The sequence below is a fragment of the Vulpes vulpes genome, chromosome 8, assembly GCF_048418805.1.
Source record: "Vulpes vulpes isolate BD-2025 chromosome 8, VulVul3, whole genome shotgun sequence".
In the NCBI taxonomy this organism is placed as follows: domain Eukaryota; kingdom Metazoa; phylum Chordata; class Mammalia; order Carnivora; family Canidae; genus Vulpes; species Vulpes vulpes.
The window spans coordinates 11,421,392-11,443,812 of NC_132787.1; the positions used below are offsets into that span (position 1 = coordinate 11,421,392).

The window sequence follows — 22,421 nt, forward strand, 5'->3', positions numbered from 1 at the left end:
TTTAGGGAAAAGGTATAACTTTTGGGTGAAATGGGAGGAGTAGCTCCTGTATTATTTTCTCTATGGAAACCTGCTACAGGAAGGGTTTTTTTTTTTTTTTTTTTTTTTTTTTTTTTTTTTTAAGATTTTATTTACTTACTCATAGAGACAGAGAGGCAGAGACACAGGCAGAGGGAGAAGCAGGCTCCACGCAGAGAGCCCGACGGGGGACTTGATCCAGGGTCTCCAGGGTCACGCCCTGGGCTGCAGGCCTCGCTAAACCGCTGAGCTATGGGGGCTGCCCTGAAGGGGTTTTTCTTTTTTCTTTTTCTTTTTTTTTTTTTTTCCTGAAGGGGTTTTTCTAAAAGAAGCATCAATAAATGGGAGGCAGCTGGTTTAGTGCAAGGGCATGTGCTTTTGTATTCCACAGAAACTGGGTTCCTAGTTCTTCTAAAAGGGTTAGCATACTTTGCAGAGTTATAAAGTTCAGTTGGAAGGGATGTTACAAATTTCAGCTTTGATTGACCATCCTCTGCATACAATATACTCAGGCTGTAAATCCTGTTATGAAAACCTATCTCATTCAAGGATTGCCACACATTGGGATGCCTGTATGGCTCAGCAGTTGAGCGTCTGCCTTTGGCTCAGGGCGTGGTCCTGGAGACCCAGGATTGAGTCCCACATCCGGCTGCCTGCATAGAGCCTGCTTCTCCCTCTGCCTGTGTCTCTGCCCCTCTCTTTCTCTCTCTCTGTCTATAATGAATAAATAAAATCTTAAAAAATTTATTAAAAAAAAGAATTGGGACATAAATGTAAATGAATGTATTCATTCTCAGAATATTTACTGACTACCAACTAGGTGTCAGACTATTCTAGGATTCTAGGGGCTGGACATGCAGTGATGAAGATGAAAAATAAAAGTTAGAATAAAAATAAAACCAAGCCCTTTTTTGATTAAATAATTCAGAAGTGGAGTCTACTTCCCAGTGGTGGAGATTGTATTCTAGTGAAAAGGTGACGTGCAGCATGGGACAGTTTTAGCTCTGATTTGGTTTTCTTTAGACTTAAAAATACATTGTTGCCAGCACTTTTGCAAGTAGACCAGTTCCTGCCAGTCTCCTTGATGATCCATCTAGTTGAGGAATTGTAGAACATCATAATGCCTTAGACTTGGAAGGGACTTTAGTTAAGGTAATAGTTTTAATTCCTAAAAAACTTAAAAAAAATAGTTTTAATTCCCTTATATTACAGAAGAGACTTACCTAAGTTTGCTCATTGTATCACTAAGAGATTGAGGACTAGGCCTTAGATCTCCTCTCGCTTACTCTTCTCAATCATATTCCTCATGGTTTCCAATTTGAGGTCAGAATCTGGATAACTGACACTTTCAAAAAGTACACGTGGTGCAGTGAGTTCAGGGACTGCTGTAAACTGGGTTGATTTGGTTAATCAGAAACCATGGTTTGGTAAAAGATAAAGAAGCTATCTGAGCTCTAATCTCGCCCTTTTCATTAAAGAGAAACCATTTGATCCTTGTCTTTCAAATGAAGGGATAGGCTACCTGATAAGGACATTTGCATAATACTTTGAGTCCTTTTTTTAAAAAAAAAAAAATGCATCTGTGTGAAGAGATCTACAAAGTGCCTGGCATGCAATGCTAAAAAAAAAAAACCTGTCAGCTATTTTATTAATTACACAACCTCATAATAAATACAGGTGACATTTTGCAGATGAAGAGGCTGAGAATCACAGAAATGAAGCCCAATTTCCAAGGTCCATCAGCGGAGGAACCGGGAAAGTAGGCTGAAAACCCGGGACTCCTGACTTCACTAGTCCCTTTATAGTACATTCAGATCCTTTCAGTTATTAGGGTTACTATTTCACAGAATTCGGACTCGCTGTGAACCGAGAGAGATGGGTAGAGACAGTACAAACGGAGAGAAGAGGAAAATATGCAGAAGGAGGCCACACATAGGCGAAGGAAGTGTTTTGGGGACTCAATACAAGAGTTTCATCCGCTGTCTTCGCCGGGAGGCAGCTTTTCTGATTGGGGGTGGGGGTGGGGGTGGGGGTGGGGGTGGGGGTGGGGGAGTCGGATAGGGAGAGGGAGGTAGGTAGGGAGAAAGTGGAAATTCTTGAATGCCAGGCTCTGGAGTCTGAGAGCCTTTAGCAAACTGCTAGGTCGGATGGTGGCCTAACGTCGTCTGCGTTTTATTTTCAATCTGGTTGCAGATTACCGAATAGATTGAGGAAGCAGGGCTGGAGCTTCGCGGGGCCAGGTCGACGCATCCGCTATGTGGAGGCAACGAGGCTCGGGGGAGACGTGCTCCTTTCGCAGGCAGCAGCCTCCAGGGAATATGTAAACTCGATATTAAAAAAAAAAAAAAAAAAAAAAAAAAAGGAGAGAGAGAGAAAGAAAAAGGGTTTAAGAGTTACTATTTTTTTAAGGTATTGTAAATAGTGTTGTGGGGGGGGGGGGGCAAAAGGATGCATTTGGAATTAAAACCAAGGTTAAAGTCCTGCCTTTGTCACCTTCTCATTATATAATAATACGGGGGAAGTCACCTCACCTCTCTCGGGCCTCGGTTTCGTTTCCTCTAATTTAAGGGCGACGATACATTCTCGGCAGAGATTCGCGTGCAGAGAAATCGGGGTTTCAAGTCCCCCCCCCAAGGCCGGCGCTCGGGCCTGGTTCCCGCCGTCCCCCAGGTGAGCCCTACCTGAGGACCGCGGCCGGGCTGCCCTCCCGAGCGGGGCGGCCGTCGTCCCGCGGGCTGGCGGGGCGGCAGCAGCGGCAGCAGCAGCAGCGGCGGCTCCACCTCCTCCTTCACCTCCTCCTCCTCCAGCTCCTCCTCCTCCTCAGCCTCCGGGAGCCGCCGCCAGCTCGGGCCGTGAGGGGTCACGCGGCGGCCGCCCCCGCCGACCCGCCGCGGGCGCTGGGCCGCGCTGGCCGCGTTTGAAGTCTCCGGCGCCGCCGCTGATTGGCCGGCGCGGGTCACGTGCGCCCAGGCAGGAGTTTCCCCGACAGCTGGAGGCTGCGTGGGCTCCGGCGGCGGCGGCTCCCGACTCGGCGCTGCGGCCTTCCCCGCCCCCTCCTCCTCCTCCTCCTCCTCCTCCTCCTCCTCCCCCGCCCGCTTCCGCCCCGGCTTATTATCCTCCTTATTGACAAACAGAGCGGCGGCGGCGGCGGCGAGCTCGGCGTGCGTCGGTAGCCAAGCCATGGGAGACAAGAAGAGCCCCACCAGGTAACGGGGCCCGGGCGGTGCGCAGGCGGCGGGGCCCGAGCGCCGGGCTTCCTCGGCTCGCTCGCCGCCCGGGCGGCGGGGCCACACCGGGGGCGGCGCCGCTGCCGCTGCCACTGCCGCTGCCGCCACTGCCGCTGCCGCGTGTGAGGGGCCGGCGCCGGCCGCCCCACAATGGAGCCGCGATGGCGGCGGCCGCGGGTGTCAGAGCGGCGGCGACTGCGGCCGCGCCCTCCCCCTCCCTGGCTTCCCTCGGGCTCGGGGAGGCGCGGGGCGCGGGGGGGGGGGGCGCGCGGGGTCGCGGAACTGGGGCGGGGCGGGGGCGGCCGCGGGGCGCGAGCGCCGGGCGCGGCCTGCCGGTGACCCCGCGCCGCGTCGTGTCCGGGTTGTGTCCCGCAGGCCGAAGCGGCAGCCGAAGCCGTCCTCGGACGAGGGCTACTGGGACTGTAGCGTCTGCACCTTCCGGAACAGCGCCGAGGCCTTCAAGTGCATGATGTGCGATGTGCGGAAGGGCACCTCCACCCGGTGAGTCGCGGGCCTGCCCGGCGCGCCGGCGGCCGCCCCTGCGGAGGCCGCCCCTCCCGTGACACCGCAGCCCCGGCGGGAGCGAGGTGGCGGCCGCCGCAGGAACTGGGTCACGTTGGTCGCGCCCGAGCCGCGGTTTGCGGTGAGGGGTAATTGAAGAGGCCGGAACGTTAGTTTGCTGCCAGGAGAGAATAAATTATTTAAGGGGAGGCATTAGCTCCTGCGATTTAATTCGTATCGCTGGGTGTGATGCCCCCCCCCCCCCACCCCCGCCGGCCTCCCATTCCGGGTATAATAACGTTGGCTGCATCGTTGTGTTAGTGTGTAGGAATCAAAGAGGAAAAAAACAAAAAAACAAAACATGAAACACTCTGGAGAAAGCAAAAGGTAGAATTTAATTTCGTTCTTCCAAAAAAAAAAAAAAGAAAAAAAAAGTATTTGATTCTAGGAATCAAAGGGGAAAAAAAAAACAAACCAGGAAACACTCTGGAGAAAGCAAAAGGTAGAATTTAATTTCGTTCTTCCAAAAAAAAAAAGAAAAAAAAGTATTTGATTCTAGGAATCAAAGGGGGAAAAAAAAAACAGACCATGAAACGCTCTGGAGAAAGCAAAAGGTAGAATTTTAATTTCGTTCTTCCAAAAGCAAAGAAAGAAAAAGTATTTGATTCTAGAATACACAATAGGTTAAACTTCCTTTATTTTATATATAGACGTCTGGAACGGTTAGATCAACGTTTCGGTTAGTATTTTTAACCTTATTCTCTAAGATTTTATAAATAGTTGGAGGTGAGCCCGGTCACAGGGACACAATTTTTTTTTTTTTTTTTTTATACTGAAAGTATCTTGAGTATTTTTAGTTTGATGAAATGGCAATCTATTAGGCTATACAAATGAGATGAAATGATCTCTGCCTATTTTCAGTTTTTATTTTATTGTAGGCCTACAGTATAATAGCTCAGTCTTTAAAAAAAAACCACTTAGTGGATTAAGTGGATAAAGAAAATCATACAGGAGATTCAAAGTCTGACGTTCTTGATCTGGCAACGCTTCGTTACAGAGTTCCTTCCTCTTTATAGGAAAGTAGCCTTGGAATTTATTGTAAGCATGGGATTTATAGCTAATATTTAGATATCATGTATCTTGATATTAAAAAAAAGTCTGTTAGAAACTCAAGGGTATAGGTATACTGATGTGATAGACTGTTGCTTTAAAGAAGGCCTATTTGGTATTGACATTAGATTTATATATTCGGTAGAAGTTAGAATCCTAAAAACGAGATAACCAGGTTTTCAAACACCATTTACAACAATTTATAACATTTTTTTCTAAAGGCAGAGGCAGAATGGTTGGAAATAAATTTTAAGATTTGTTTAGTTAGAAGCTAGCTGCATTTCATATACTTGTCTTTTCATGGATCCTAATATGCTTTTTACATATTAAATCTCACTTACGTTGGATAAAACATGTAGAGCATTTTTCATGATATCCTTTAAGAAGCAAACTTTAAAACGTCTAAATTCAAGAAATAGAATAGACCATTAAAAAAAAAGCACCTATTTGCTAAAGTGAACATGGCAACAATTTTTGGACCCGTGCTTTAAGTATTTTGAAAAGTAGAATATCTTTATTTTTTATATAAGGTTGGATTTGGTTTAGAATATATTTGTATATCTATGTTAGTACTTTGTACTTCTTAAAACACTCAAGCAATTTTCAGAAAATGTGGTTTTTCCAGGCAGGGACTTTTAAAGTGGAGACAATTATTTTATAATCTTAATCTCTGGTACGATGTTGTTGCTTTTTGTTGTTCCCTATTTTCTTGTAGCCATTAGAAAAAATACTGAAACTAGAAGAGCCTATATGTTTATTTGCAGGGACAGCAAGGAAGGGGGGAAGCTGTTGTCCTACTCCACAGCCAGTCTTGGGGTTAGAGGAACCCTGAGAAAATAGAGTAGGTGGTGGCAGCTCAGAAGAGAAGAAACAGGCTGAATACCTGGCACCTGGAAGAAGAAGGAATATAGTGCACAGGGGAGTTGGCCCAGGACAGAGAAGTGGGCCTAGTGTAAAAGAGGTTTCAGGCCCACATGGGGGCCCCTGATATTTTTTTACCAGTACATCTGAGCTCTTGTAGATCCAGTTTTTTTAGTGGTGGAAACATTACTTGAGGAGGACTCAGAGAAGCATTGTCATTTGGATTGAAACTGAAGAGGCTCTGGGCAACTCACCAGAAGTCTAAGGGACACTCTGTTCCTAAAAGTAAGTGTTCTACACCACGACCCTCTCAGCTTCTTCCTTCCTCTCTCTGAATTGTCTCTTCTCTTTTGATTTTGGCCCTAAGTTAAATCTCAGAGCTCTAATTTCTGTGTTATCTGTTTTTTTTTTTGTTTTTTGTTTTTTTTTTCCTGCCACTGTTTCTGAAATTCAGAGTGGAATCCATGTTTGGATAGAATAACGGAACAGGGCATTGTTAAGAGGGCAGATACTGACTGTACCACAAAATGTTTCCCTCTCTGGTAATGTTAGAAAAACAGGATTAAAGGACGCTAGTGAGAAGCAAAAGTTTCAGGAGCTGGAAGAAATAATTCTGTACAACTGACATGTTAATTAGCAGTTAGGGTAATTTCATGGGTAAGGTTGGTAATTATCAAAGCAGGGACTCCCTGGATGGTGGCAGAGCAGAAGATGCAGTTTGCTAATGACTCGTTTGCGTGACTGACCTACGGGACTTGAATTGCGTGGGTCAGACTGACCTTTGAACTGATTCTGTCTGGAAGTTGCCCAATGTGAGGCCAAGTCTAAGCCATCCCAGACATTCGAAAAGTCTTTTTCTTTTTAAACCTCCAGAGAAGATGGAGCCCATGGTCTCCTCCCAAAGTCTTTACTGACATTCCACTTTAAGGAATATCGAGTTCAAATCCTTTATATTTCAACAGAAGGCCATTTTCTTTGGCTGTCTTCTTGGTAGGTCACGTTTTTCTGCAGAATGACTATATGCAATGAAATGAGGTCATATTCATAATGGTATTTTAAAATGAAACGTGGTTTGAGGTAGCTTCAATTCCTAAATTGATCACTTATATTCTTTACATTTATGCCAATTCTGTGATTGAATTTCAGTTTTGTGCTTGCGGGCCTTAATTAGTTTAAATTTGATTAATCTCTTTTTTAATCCAGAATCTAAATAAGCAGATAGTTCAAGTACTTGAAGTTTTCTACATTGTGCTCTTGTGAGAGAAGCAATGATAAATGTCATACTGACAGGAAACATTTAAAAAAGAAAAAGCTATGGTGATAAATTAATATCAAAGGTACTATATACAGTCTTCTTGGTCTTTATATCTCAAGTTTTTATACGGCAATAAGTGTCTCAAATATGAGACACTTAGGAACTAGGAAATAAAGAACCATTCTGAATCATCAGAGAAAATTTAGTATAGTGTGTATAAGAGTAGCACAGTCAGTGTATGATGATTGAGTTAAAGTGGTTATTGCCAATTCTTCAAGTAGGAATGGAAGTTACTGCTTGGCTCAGATGGCACATATTTAAAAATGAGCATGATGAAGCTATCTGTTTTGATATTGAAATGTGATCTAAATGAGAACATGGGAAACACTGAGTCTGTAGTGGCCTTTCAGCTGTAAAGTGTAACAGGTAATGTTGTATTTTCTCAGGATAAGTTGTAATAGTTCCCTTGGGTTTATTTGAGATGATGTTCTAGAGAACAATGAAATAGATTTCATAAAGCACTAGTTGTACTAGTTGTCTGGAGACCTGTGTTCTTACCCATTTCAACTATTGCAATGTTAACGGTGTTTACTGAACATCTTATTTTATACAAGAGCTGAGCTAGATATTGGACATAAAATGGCAAGCAAATAGATGTTTCTTTGTTTCTTTTGTAAGAGTTTATGATTTTGTTGTTAGAAACACTTGGAATTGTATCAAATTCTGTACATGAAGTATCAGTAAATTATGTGTACTCAAAGAGATGGAAATTTTCTCATTTAAAACAAGTAGTGTTTATAACAACAGTAATGTGGTCAGGATCTGACTCTTCATAAAAAAGATAAATTATTTCAGCTTTTATAAAATGGAAGTAGATTAAGATTTACATTTTGAAGAACTTTTCTTTAAAAAACCCCAATTTTCTGATAAAAATCTTTTCAGTAGCATTGTTATCATATTTGTTTTCCATCTTCTAACTTGAGGTTTGTCATAGATTCTCCTACTCTTGGTGTAGGAATGGGAGAAAAAAAATTATTGACCATCTAAGCCAGTTGTTTTTCAGAAAGCAGAGATCTCCAGTCTCCCCTTACCTGTCTATGAGGAGCCTTTCCAGCTCCCACATAGTTGTTGTCATTCAGAGACTCTTTATTCTAGGAGGTTGATTGGTTCGTTTTCCTCTCGGTATCTTGGGTTAGAGTAGTCACAGGGGTTCATTGTTTACAGAGAAATTCCTCTAGAGATTAGTGGTTGGATTAGTGGTTTTCAAAGTGTGATCTGAGGAACCCTGGGGGGTGGCTGAGACCCTTTTAGGGAGTCTGTAAGGTCTAAAATATTTTCATAATTATATTAAGATGTTATTTGCCCTTTTTGCTGCGTTCAGACTTGCAGTGGTGGTGTAAAGGCAAGGATGGGTAAAACTGCTGGCCGCTTAGTATGAACCAAAGCAGTGGCACCAAATTGCTATCTATATTCATCATAATCTTCACTACTATGTTGTGAAGTTTAAGTGATGCCAGTTTCACTTAAGGATGTATTCCCTTGATGAAGCAGTAAAAGTTACTAATTTTAGGGAGTCTCGTGTCTTTTTTAATACTGTCTGATGAACTGGGAAGTACAAGTAAAGCACTTCTGCTGCATACCAGAATACAGTGGTTGATTCAAGGGAAAGCGTTTGTGTAGTTGTTGGAGTTGCAAGCAGAACTAGCTACTTTTTTTCATAGAACATCATTTTTACTTGAAAGAATGCCTGGCAAAGTATGGCTATTCAGACTTGGATATGTAACATATTTTTTCGAAAATGAACACAGTGAGTCTGTCACTTCAAGGAAAAAACAATTGATAGTAATTATTGCCAGTGATAAAAATTGAGCTTTCAAGTGAAAACTAAAATTTTTGAAAACATGTAACCACTATAGTTCCCAGTACCTGAAAGATGAAATCAGGTGGTGTATCAGTGAACATAATTTCTGGTATTTTGTCTGAAATTTGTTTACATTTGGAAGATCTGCATAACTTAGTGAACCAGTATTTTCTAATAAACAATGTATGGTGTTACAAAACCATGCTTAGATAATCCTTTTAAAGTACAAAAATAAACCAATGGATTTTAAGGTACTACTATGAAAATTTTGTTTAAGTGGTTTCAGATTTCACATTTCAACTAACCTTTGAGAAATAACTACTTGTGTGTTTTTATCAAAGAAAAATATCCATAATTATCCGAAAAGGCTATTAAAATACTCCTCCCTTTTCAACTACATATTGTGGGAGTCCAGATTTTCTTCATATTCTTGAACTGAACCAGCATATTATATTGCAACAAATTGAACGCAGAAGTTGATATGACATCCATATGTCTTCTGTTAAGCCAGATATTAGAGGTTTTCAAAAATATGTAAGTGCTAACTTGACACGAAATTACTTTTGTTTTGGAAAATACAGGGTTTTTAAAAATAAAAATATCATATTAAAATGTGACTTATTTTTTAATGAACTAATGTATATTTAAATTTTAACTTTTTATTTCTGATATAGTAAATTTATTTCTTGCTAGATAAGATATACATAAACAAAAACTCTTTTAACTTTGAGCATGTACAGAGAGCTTGAGACCAAAAAGTTATGAACTGCTGGTGTAGGGTTTTACTAGCTTGGGTTTCTACATCCAACAGATTTACTTCAGCAGGCATTCTTTTCCTTTCATTTATCCTTTGTTGAGTAAGATCTCCTGATAACCTAGTGACCTACTTGTTAAACTCAGTGGCCTAATCTCAGTCTTGTTTCCCTGTCACCTCCATAGTATTTGATGTTGGTAGCCTTTTTTTAAAAATTGAAATTCTCCCCTTTTGATGTCTTTAACATGATTTGTTTCTAGTTTTTCTTGTACATCTCTGAAATCAATTTCTGCATACGGTATCCTGGCTTCTTCTCTATATACTTCACTTTGTATGTGGCACAAACTTTCTGGAATCCAAGCCAGAAACTATCATTGTCTTAACTTTGATTTCTAACTCATCATCATTCCTCATGTCCTGTCTTTAGTCTCTCACATCTGTCCTTTTTTTCCAATTTATGTTGCTGTAGTTTAGAAGCCCATGTCATTTCTTCCATGAATTATGACAAATTGGCCTCTTCACAATGCTATTTGCATTATCTTCAGTATGTTTTTTGAAACTGTGTGATTTTTGTCCTTTTATTTAAAAGAGAGAGAGAGAGAGATCTCCAGTGATTAAAGATCTCTTTATTGAAAAAGGTTAATAAACTCCTGAATGTGATATTCATTCTCCGAACTGCCTTGCTAGCCTCGTTTCCTGCTGCATATTCCAGCCAGTCTAATGTTGCATCAGCACTCAAGTATTTTCATTAGATGGCCCTTCTTAAATCCTTCTGGGATTATAACCTCCTCACCTCACCTATTTTATTGATTCAATCTATGTAAATGTATATGTAATTATTCCTAGAGAACCACCATGTTGTGGTAATATTGTCTGGATGTTTAATCTCCAGAAGTTAGTAAAATACTTGGAACATTATAGGCATTTAAACTTTTTTCAGCTAACATTCCTTTAAATTTTACTATTGCTGTTTGACACCTAGTATTGCTTTTCCAATACCTTTTTAAAGAAGCTTAATTATTTATTTTGAGCAACCTCTACACCCAACATGGGGCTCAAACTCATGAACCCAAGATCAAGAGTCACATGCTCCTCGAACTGAGCCAGGCAGTCACCACCCAGTAACTTTTAAGACTGTGAAAATGTTATGTTACCAGACTTCTTTGTCCATAATTTATAGGTATATATTTTAGAATTACTTTTTAAAAATTTTTCACAATTTTGTTTTGTATTTTGATGCTACTGTTTTATTTAAACCAAGTGTTTACAGTTAGACTAGTAACTAAGATGAGTGACCCTGATTCTTCCATTCTTTATCTTTAAACATGGAAATAGTATTTTTATAACACAATAATGTTTTAACACAATATGTGATTATTTTGAAGATTGAGATGTAAACGTAAAGAACTCAGTGCCATCTCTTAAATGTATTTTTTCTATTACTATGTTCTTGTCAAATACTTAAACATGTATGTATGCAAATAAATACAATTTGCCTCTCAATTTTTTTTTAAAATTTATTTATTTATGATAGTCACAGAGAGAGAGAGAGAGAGAGAGAGAGAGGCAGAGACACAGGCAGAGGGAGAAGCAGGCTCCATGCATCGGGAGCCCGATGTGGGATTTGATCCCGGGTCTCCAGGATCACGCCCTGGGCCAAAGGCAGGTGCCAAACCGCTGCGCCACCCAGGGATCCCTGCCTCTCAATTTTGAAACATTTTTAGCTTTATCATTTTTAATCTAACATACAGCAGCAATATATTAGTTTTATATTTTAAAGATAGTAATGTGCATTTTTATGGTATAACTTTAGAAAGTTGTTATGTTTATTATCTCACAACCACTTATGTAGGTCTTGTTAATTCAGATTATTGAAATTTGCGTAGTATAGCTAAAATGAAAAGTATTTCTTTTGACTAAACTATTGAAGTCGTCAGAGTACAGCATATTATGAAATATATTTTACTTCAACTGAATTGTGGGTTCTCCTTTGAGTGATTTTTAAAGTTATATAGTTGACAATGAGGGCCTATTAAAAATTAGAATATACTAAACATAGATTTGTTGTATTTGAGATTGTTTAATTGAAAAGTAGTTTAGAATTCAGATTTTTGCACTTGTTTGAATTTGTTGCATTTAAAGTTAATGGAACTAAATTTTACCTTATGATTGAGATAATCTTTTATATATGAACTTGTTACTTTTAAAGATAAACCAGTTATATAAATTAGCAGACACCTGTCCAACTATAGAGATTAGACATACATTAAAGAAATAATGGATTTTCCCTCATCTTGTGCTTCTTTATCTCCAGTTGTCCAGAGTCAGACTAACAGGATGAGTTGATATTTTTCTACAATTCTGTTATCATTTTGCCTACATAGTTAACTGCTTATTCTTCAAAACCTAGTTCACGTATCTATTCTCCTTGACCCATCTGAAATGCCTTCCTTTCTGTGTCTTTTGTGCATACCTCTGATTGTGATCTTCATTAAGCTTCAGCATTTCCTCATAAATTGAGGCTTAATTTGTACCTTTCTCATGAAGAGGACAAATTATCCAGAAAGAGGAGGGTTGGTTAAAGTTGTGAGAGTAGTTATATTCTTGTTTTAGAATCTGAATAGTCACTTAGTTTGTGATGCTTATTTTCATTATATCATTTAATGTACTATAGTTGTGCTCCATGTAGGCATTTGCTCTTTTGTTATGCTTTGAGTGTAAGGGAAATGTGAGCTTGTCATTACTTTTTTCAAAGATGCTTGGCAGAGTGCCTGAGAAATAATAGATATTCAGGAAAAGTTTATTGAGAGAGGGATATATGTATTAAAAAGGAAAAGTTATTGATTTTTTAAAAAAAAATATATGTAAGCTTTGAAGAGGTTGGAATTCTGATGCAAGTTGTGTAAGTCATTACTTGGAAAAGAACCTTCATATATACATGTGTGAATTTTCAGAAGTGAATGGTAGTGAACAAAATTCTAGAATTCTGCATATGCTTGATAAGCATGTACCATATGCTAGGACTGTAGAATTGTGGGATGAGACCCCGTTGCAACTCCTGAGAGTTTGAATTCTAGCAAAGACAGATAAATAGTATTTGCCAGTGGGTAAAAAGAAAAAGGAATTTAGAATTAATTTTCCAGCATAGTCCTAGTTTTTGGAGAAGTCCTGTGCTCAAGTTAAGAATGAAATCAGTTGTTGGTATAGTCATGAATCAGGTACTTTTGGTAAAGTGTTATTCTAACATCATGGCAAATTTCCAATTTGAATGATTAGCTTTCTCTTAAAAAATTTAAGCCAAATGAAACTGCCATGTCACTGCTAAATAAAACCCTCTTTTTCTCCTTGTATAGGTCTGTGTGTATGTGTATCTAAATATGTATATTAATATATTTTTTAAATATTTTAAAATGAACTGTTTTTAAGATAATTGTTATATAATTGAAGATTTCAGAGGGCTAAAATTATTTGTGACAATTTACATAGGATGGTATAGGTTAAATTTTTCCATATATATTTAATAATCCCAGAAACCATCTTTTTTGGGAATAAAATAATTTTATAATGGGACTACATTATTGAATTTAACATCTATTTCTCAGCTGTCTTATTATATTGGCAGTGATTTTCATTGTGCTACTTGGGGTTTCTTTTTTTTTTTTTTTTTAAGAATTGTTGAGAAAATTAAATGAGTTAATTTCGGTAAAGCCTTATCATCATGGCTCACACATAGCATAAATGGTAGCCGTTACTATTAAGGTATATGTTTGAAAGAATATAATGTATTGCTACAAAATTAATTTTGTTCTTATTGGTGGTTTTTTGGGGGTAGGAATTCAGTAAAAGCAGTATCTTTAAATTATTTATCATTCATTTAGTGATTTTCTGTGTTCAGAAATGCTTTCCTATATAGCCTTCCATCTGCTTTTCAGACCACCCGATATGGAAGAGAGGAAGATGGTCATCGAATCACAGATTTAGTGTTAGAGCCTAGATTGAAATGCAGGTTGACTACAGGTTGATCTTTTCATCCTTTTGCCTCTGATAAAGAGGGTTATGAAACTATCCTGTTTGAGTGAAAGGTTTTCTTTGCTTATTCCTCTTTTCTTTAAGGCATTAAAGGGGTAGCATATTTTGGTAGAAAGATTAGCATTTTGTGGGGTATCAAGTTTTCATTCAGGGATTTAATGAAACAGGTGGTGGTTTTTTTTTTAAGACACATTTTCCTTAAATCATTGTTTGAAGCTTCTAATTTTAGTGATATTGCACGTTTGTAAAATATGTCATTGTGATCTTGAAAATAAAATACTTTTTTAACGAATATTTATTGAATACTAACAATGTTTTGTTTATTAGCTTTCATGGTTAAAATCTCTACCTTTTGTTACATGATCTATGCTAATCTGTTTTAGAAGATTCAGTAGGCACTCCATTTTGTAATATTGTTAATTATGGGAAATTACAGAATTACTGAGAATTTTAGAGTTGGAAAGAACCTTTCAAGAGCTTCCATGGTGTTTAGTCATTTCCTGAGACAGACTGGTTTTTATTACTTGAAACCTTAATAGTAGAGGGATAAAATTGTCTTCAGAGGAAAGATCTTGAGAGGTTTGGGGTAAACATGTTGGTATTAAAACTTTTGAAATAGGTTGAGGCCACTATTGTTTGCAAATCCTTCTTGATTGAAATTTTCAGCTTAGTTTAGAGGATTCTTGTTGCAGCTATACTGAGAACTGCCAGGTAAAGCATGGCAATTTGCTGGGTGAGCTCTTTTCTATTTGTTGAAACTCAAGGCTCTAACCTAGTATCCTCCTGGCATGTAAGAAGACAGGCCTGCAAAGATTGTAACTTTGTGTAAGTCAATAGGTGGTTAATATTACATTCAGCTATTTGGACTTCCAGTTCTTTTTATCACTTTGCTATGGTAACATTTAAATTTGCTAGCAAATAACTTCTTAAAGATTTCTTCTTGTAAATTTCATATACCTAGATCGAGTGCTGTCCACCTTGATAATTTCTAACACTAAACCACTTCTTATAACTAATATAAGAATTTATGTTAAAACTAGGCTAGCAGTATAAGTGAAGAACAAAATGGCAGTCCCTATATTAACTAATGTTTTTGAAGAACAAATGTTAACAAACTTCATTTTGTCTTTTATAGTAACATTTGTTGTACTGTATATACTGACTTTTTTGATATAATAGTATTTCTTAGAAAAAAATCCCTGTAAATATCATTTCCCTCTTTTATTGGTGACACAATAAGTCATTAATAGTATAATTAATAACCAATTTGACTATAAGTGTGTATATGATTGTGAATGAAAAAAGTTTGTGCAGCCCACTGGCAATTTTTAGACATAAATTAAACCACTTTTTTCATGTTTTATAGTCTGATGAGGGTTCTTGTGCACACTCTCATACATGGTAGGATATACTAGGGAAGATCAACCTTTAAGAGTAGCAAGTAGATAATATTTTGATGCCAGCAAGGTGGTTGCTCAAGAAGAGTTCTAGGTACATTTGCAGAGAAGGCAAAGTTATTTTGGCCTTCTTTCATCTTTTTCCATCCCTTTTTTATTTTATTTTATTTTTTTTATTGCTGTTTATCTTTGGTCTCCCCAGGGCCCAAAGTCTCCTCACTAATACTCATTTCTAGGTTGCCAGCAGTTCTTCCTTTACTAGAAAATCTTTTTGGTTTTATCTGTTCAGTAAATCTGAATAAAGTAATTGTTTCAAGTGAATATAAATAACTTGAACATGGGTGATAGAATTACTTTTTTTCTTGAGGTAGTAACTTTCATTCTTTTTTTTTTTTTTTTTTAAGATTTTATTTATTCATCAGAGAGACAGAGAGAGAGAGAGAGAGGGAGAAGCAGGCTCCATGCAGGGAGCCCTACATGGGACTCGATCCGGGGTCTCCAGGATCACATCCTGGGCTGAAGGTGGCGCTAAAACGCTGAGGCACCCAGGCTGCCCAGTAACTTTCATTCTGATGATAAAAGTATTACATGTTCATTAAAGATACTAAAGAGAAGGAAAATAGAAATGTTCTTTATAACATCTCTCCAACCAGAGATCACTACTTATAAAGTGTGTTTGCTTTGTCTTTTACAGGTGGATATTGGTATTTATTTATTTATTTAAATTGAATTTAGTTAACATGTATGGATTCAGGGTAGAGATAAGTGATCATCAGTTGCATATAACACACAGTGCTCATTACATCAAAGTGCCCCTCCTTAATGCCCATCTTCCCACCCCCACCCCCCAGCAACCCAGTTTTTTCCCTAGGGTTAAGAGTTTCTTATGGTTTGTCTCCTCTGTTTTTATCTTAATGTATTTTTCCTTCCCTTCCCCTATGTTCATCTGTTTTGTTTCTTAAATTCTATGGATATTAGGATTTAAAAGTGGAAGTTGAGGTGTCTCTTTGGAAGAAGAGGAAAAGGAGGAGACTTCTACATTGGGAGTTCTCTGACCCAAGACAGCTCTCACTTTGCTTTGATTCTTTCTGTGCTCCGTGCTTCACAAATGCCAGTCCTAGGGAATGCTCTTTGAAAACAAGCTAAAAAAGTTTGGAAAATACTGTGAATCCTATCTTCTTGGAGTTTAATAAAGTCAAAGTTCTGAGAAGTCTACAGTAGAACTTGTTTTAGCTTATTTAGTTTAGCAGTTCTCAATCTTACTTGACTGGGTTTTGTTTTGTTTTGTTTTTTTCTGGATAATACAGAACTCTTTGGGGGCATACTGTTTTGTAGACCCTTGCTATTGAAGTGTGATCCAAAGACCACAGGCATAGGCATCACCTGGGAACTTTTGGAAACATAGAATCTGGAGGTGCCTGGCTGGCTTATTTGGAGGAGCTCACAACTGTTGATCTTAAGATTGTGAGTTCAAGTCCCATGATAGATGTAGATATTACTTAAATAAAACCTTTAAAAAAAGGGGGGGGGAATGCAGAATCTTAGGTCCCAGCGAGGATTTACCACTCAGAACCTACATTTTAATAGGATCCCTAGATTATTCATATGCACATTAAAATTTGAGAAGCACTACTCTAGTTTTTTTTTTTTTTTTTTTTTTTTTTAGCATAAGGTAGTGAGACAGGCAAGGTTCTGAGGTATTCATTCCACTTGCACTGCTTTTTCCAAAGGGCTTTCTTCTTTTGGGGGTGTGTGTGTTTTTGTAGGCAAGGTTGCATGTATGTGGGTATGTATGTGGGTGTGCATTTGTATACAAGGCATGTGAGTGTGGATGTGTCTGTTTATGGTGCGTCCTTTCTGGCCAACACTTCCCTCATGAATTCTTATGTCCAAAAGTGCTTCCTTTGTTAACACTTCTTCCCTCTTATGCCTGTTTCTGCTGTCCATACACAACGATACATTCCTTCATCCACATATCTAATTTGGGGTTAAGTTTGGAAACCTGTGAGAGAGCAAGTTGTAGGAGTAAGGAGAAGATGTGCTTGCCAGTTAGAATCAAATATCAGTTTTCTTGGGGGTAGAAATGAGCTAGCCTTCCCTCAGAAGAACCCACAAGTTTTTCATTGTATTGATTGTAGCCCTGAAGTCTTATGAAATTGTCCCCATGATTGCCAATAGGAGCAACTGGGGTTCCATTGTCCCACAACTCCACTTTAGCCACATCATCTGTGCTCTTATGCACTTTATTGATTAGGATTTCTTTTAATTTTTTTAACTCTTTAATTCTTTATTTTTTATTTTTGAAAGGTGTTTTTGCTATCAACTTTTTTTTGTTGTTGAAAACCACTGCCCTGTTCCATCCATTTAGCCTTCTACCACTTACAGTCTTCTGTTCAGCACAGGCTAAGTTAATTGTTAATTGAAATTCTTAGCTTCACATTTCAAAGGCAAGAGTTTATAATAAGTTTAGTGTAGTGATGGGTAGATTTGAAACTTTCTCTCTTGAAAACCATTTTCTTCCTCCCTCCTTCCCTAGATCTTTCCTTTCTTCTCACCCATCTTGTCAGACACTTTGCTCTTTTTTTTAAAGACCAAGGCTGGTAAAACCTAGAACTGCATAATACTTTGATTAGATGAGTAATGAGAAATATAATTTATAGATGAAAAATGTTAAATTCCTAATGTCATCAAATTATACTTTTTGGTAAAATTAATAAGGCTATTCCGTTATCTGTATCAATGTGGTTATCACATTTGGTCAGTGTTCCCTCTTTGCCAATTTTCCATAAGCTTAATGTCTCTGATCACATAGCATTTTTCTGGATTATTCCTTGGTAATTGACATTTTAATTGTAATCTTGCCATCTTCTACTTGTGAAGGACTTCATTGTGTATTCATGTTCTTGATGCAGGAAAATTTATCTAGTTTTATTTTTTCACCTGCATGTTTGTTTTAAATTTTTATGTGTATTCAGTATAATGAAAGCAAAAAAATATTTGAATATTTCAGAGTTCTATGCAGTTATATACTATAGTAGTAAAGAATGTGGACTCTCGAGCTTGATTGGTTAGGTATTTATTTATTTATTTATTTAAGATTTTATTTATTTATTCATGAGAGACAGAGGCAGAGACACAGGCAGAGGGAGAAGCCTACTCCCTGCAGGGAGCCCAAAGCGGGACTCAGTCCCCCGTCTCCAGGATCAGCCTTAGGCCGAAGGCGGTGCCAAACCGCTGAAATACCCAAGCTGCCCGATTGTTTAGGTTTAAATATTGGTCTCACCCACCACTTCCTGGCTGTGTGACATTGTGAAAGTTAATCAACTTTTAGAGCCTCAGTTTTAATGTTTATAAAATGGACCTGATAATAGCACCTACCTAATCTAAAGGTTGTAAGGATTAAATGAAATGATTCTTATAAAATACTTGACACAGTGCCTGGCATATAGTAAGTCCTCAAAAAAATGTTAGTTAAAACAATCAAATTCACGAGTGGTGATATAATACAAGATATCCATTAGGGGTATAATAGTCTCTTTTGTCAAGCATGTGGGTTCAGGTATGCTCTAACAAAACCAGAGCATAAGAATAAGTCTCCTGCTAAAAGATTTCCAGAAATTGTTTCAGGGATAATTTTACCTACCCACTATGTCCCCCTATCTCCTTCTTCTCTTTCCTACCCTACTTGTGCCTGCAAGGGTGTGTGTGTGTGTGTGTGTGCGTGCGTGTATGTATGTTTCCTAGTAACCTGATATGGCTTGTCACGTAAACATTTGGGGGCTTGCCAGTAGAAGTTTTACCATCCATAAAGCACTTTGGTAGTGTAATAGTGGTAAGCAGTGTAAATAGACTTAAGAGTTGAACAGCTAAAAACAGCATTTTTTTACTGTTTGCCATAGGTAAAGACTAAATCTGTTTCCAGGATTGAGTTGTCAGAAAGCATGGTCATAGTCTTTTTTAGGCCTCTTTTGTCATCTGGTATGTTATGCTGTTTCTTCTACCTCACACTCTCCTGTCCTCCACAGTTTCTTTCTTAGTTTTTATGAGTGCTCAGATACCATCTCAAAAACATTTCTTTATCACTTGGCCAAAATGAATGTCCTTGCAATTACTCTTGAAGCGTTCTATGCAGAAATGTGATGATTATAATTCCATAGTGTGTTGAAATCATTTTGTGTCTGTTTTTTTCTCCTTCCCAGGACTATAATCTCCTGGAGAACAGTACCATTTGTCCTGGAATCATATTTCAACTTAAATCCCCACCCTCCCATTTATAGCCATATAACTATGATTTTATGGTGATGATTCAATGTGATAAATGATGCAAGGAACTTAGCATAGTTCTTATTTAATAATGATGATAACTGTAAGTAATATTAATAAACATTCGCAGTGCTTGTCACTGTGTCTTGCTTAGGTACTGATAATGCTTAACTGAAAAGGCTCTTTATCATTTATCTGATTGCTGCTTTAAGCTGTTTTCCACTTCTTGTTTTCTAAGGAACATTTGTATAGTATTTTATATCATGAACCTGTGTGTTAGATGGAGTATGTTTTATCATGCCCATTTTACTTGAACAAAAGAACTTGTATTAACCAAAGTTACCTTTACATTCAACTTTTTCAGCAGTTTAAAAAATGTTTCCTTTTGCCATCAGTATAATGTGTCATTTAAACCACAACCAATACCATTTTGTCTTATGTCATGCTTACTTGTTTGTTGACTCTGAACTAGAGGCAGAGAAACCATTTAGTAGAACCCATGACAATAGTCTCTGGAAGAGAGAGTAGGGCATGAACAAGGATAATCCCAATGGGAGACAGAAATGACTGGATTCTAGATATATTTAGGAGAAAATTTATAGGACTTGGATGGATGGATGGATGGATGGATGGATGGATATGGTTTGCGGAGGTAGGAATTTGGGAAGAATAACAGATAAATCCCAGGATTCTGGCTAAAGTAAGCAGCTGATAAAGGTGCTTTTCACTGAGGTAGGAAATAAGGAGGACAGTTTTGGGGAAAGATAGTTTTTCACTTTTAGGTACGTTGAATTTCAGGTATCTGAGGGAAATCTAAGAGATAAGATCTGTGAGACAGTTGGATATGTGGGACTTATTATGAAGGAGAACAGGACTATAAATATATACTTGGTGTAGTCATCAGCATATATGATCGAGTTGAGGCTATGGGAGTAGGTAAGACAGATCAGGGAGAGAATAGACTGCAGAGCATGAGAAAAGAGAACCCAGGACAGAAACCTGAGAAACAACCAACTACTTTTTTTGTGGTGGTAGAAGAAGAGCATCCCACCAAGACTAAGAAAGAAATGGAGGAGAAAGAGAAATAGGGAGAAGGAAACCCAGGAGAGTGTAATGTTACAGAAACAGGAAAGATTTTCAGAAGGAGAGGATGTGGTGAGCCATGTCGAATGGCCTTTGACCAGATAGAACCTTAATTTTTCCTTGCGTTCTGTGTAATGTTTAACAGTGTGAAAATTTATATTTTAAGTTATAACAAGATAATGATCCTGCGTAGTGCTTGTACTAAACTTTGCATGAAAGCTACAGTAGTCCTATCTATTGGTTAAATAAAGAAAGTAATATTGGTAGGTTAGGAGATGAGTAAAATTTCTCAAAGAAGAATGCTCTAATTCAGTAAAATCTGTCATTAAGCCTGCACTTTTACAGGTAGCTCTTGATTGTAGCTACAGAAATTAATAGACTTAATTTAAAAAATTGGGTCTGTCTTGGTATCAAGGATTTTTCAAGTGGTAAGTAAATGTAATGGCATAATTGGGGGAAGGGGAGCATGTATGGTTTGAAGAAGCTCTTCTGTTTTTAGAAGGAATGAATCATAGCACTCTGTGATTAGCTAACCAAGCAAATCACAGCACTTTTTATAAAACTGTGTCTGGTTTGTAAAGTAATAGTCATCTGTGGATATATTGGATTTGATGTGATTCATGATTCAGATTTTATGAGTGCTAAATAACAAAGTTATTGGCAGTAGTTTGAAAACTATCACTGTTGACCTCAGACGGTATTGGAATTTATGTTAAAAAATTTGCCATTGTTTTGTAAAAATCCGTTTCACATAGAAAATACACACTTACACATTTTAGAGATGATTAATTAATAAGAATTGATTTGAAAACTAATGCAGCCCTTAGAAGCTAGTCAGATTAATTTTAGTATCAAAAGTTGAGAAAAAAAATAATTACAGAGTAAAGAAAGGTTAGTCTTATTTTCAGGATGACATAATTGTTGGCATTGAGAGTACCATTGGCTATTATTTTTGTGTGTTAACTTGGATACTAACTATAATTGGTGTATAAAGTACTACATATAATGCTCCTGACATTTTGGACTAGGATCAGGAAAATGTTTTCTTGGACTAGAACCTATAAAGAATAGATGATTTTAACTGTCAGTGGAAGTATACCATTTTAAGATCTGGTTTATAGAATGTGCTTAATTAAGGGACCTACAGTATCTGTTAAATTAGAAAGAGCAAAATATTATTGAAGCTCAATTAATGTGGAACGCCTAGGTGGCTCAGAGTTTGAGCATCTGCCTTCGGCTCAGGGTGTGAACCCAGAATCCGGGATCGAGTCCCACATCGGGCTCCCTGCAAGGAGCCTACTTCTCCCTCTGCCTATGTCTCTGCCTCTGTCTCTCTATGTTTCTCATGAATGAGTACATAAATAAATCTTTTTAAAAAAAGATTAATTAATGTGATTAGGAAGGTATCCTTAGGAAGAATGAGTAGAACATAAAATGATGTAAAAAACCACACAGCATTATAGCCCTGGGCAATTGGTCAATATTTAGCGTAGTACAAGAGGTGGTAGGAAGTGAGAGATGCTCCTTAATGGTCACTGGAGTGGTGCTTTATTCTGGGGTGTGGTAACATAGTTTTCTTTATATTAACTAGATCTTAACATCATTCAAGTAGAAAAAGTAGCCTGTAGACACAGCAACCAGTTCCAGGGCTGCTGCACACTTAGACTGTGCATTATTATGCAAGTCTTTGTAAATGCTTTGGCCCTGTCTGGATATGTTGATAACTGGGAAAGAAATGCTCTGATTTATTAAACAGTTTGGTGAAATTGGGTGATAGAATTCTGTCACTGAATTACATCTGCTTTAGCTTTAGGTTGAATTTTTGGATCTAAAAACCAAGAACCAAATCAAAATTGGGACCCCATCCATCAACTTATAGGTATTATTTTTCTATAAGCTCCCATTGAGACAGCTAATTGGCATTTGATTTATCACTTTTAGCTTAATACTAATTACTTTGTAAAATTTTCTGTATTAGTTACCTATTTGTGTAACTAATTACCCCAAAATAAAATGGCTGAATAAACATTTATTATCTTATCCTTTTTCTTTCCTTTCTTTT

The 22,421-nt window shown here is 38.0% G+C and overlaps 1 protein-coding gene across 3 annotated transcripts in view; it reads left to right on the forward strand.

The window, feature by feature from the left end:
• Positions 1 to 2,948: 2,948 nt before the first annotated feature.
• YAF2 (YY1 associated factor 2) overlaps positions 2,949 to 22,421 on the forward strand; it is a 70,382-nt gene continuing 50,909 nt past the window's right edge. For 2 of the 3 annotated variants that reach the window (XM_072765558.1, XM_072765557.1), the window contains exons 1-2: positions 2,949 to 3,224; positions 3,621 to 3,746. In XM_072765558.1, the coding sequence (XP_072621659.1) occupies positions 3,199 to 3,224; positions 3,621 to 3,746 (152 nt within the window). In that variant the 5' untranslated portion in view covers positions 2,949 to 3,198. The remainder of the gene's footprint in view (positions 3,225 to 3,620; positions 3,747 to 22,421) is intronic. The other variant, XM_072765556.1, reaches the window with a different exon arrangement.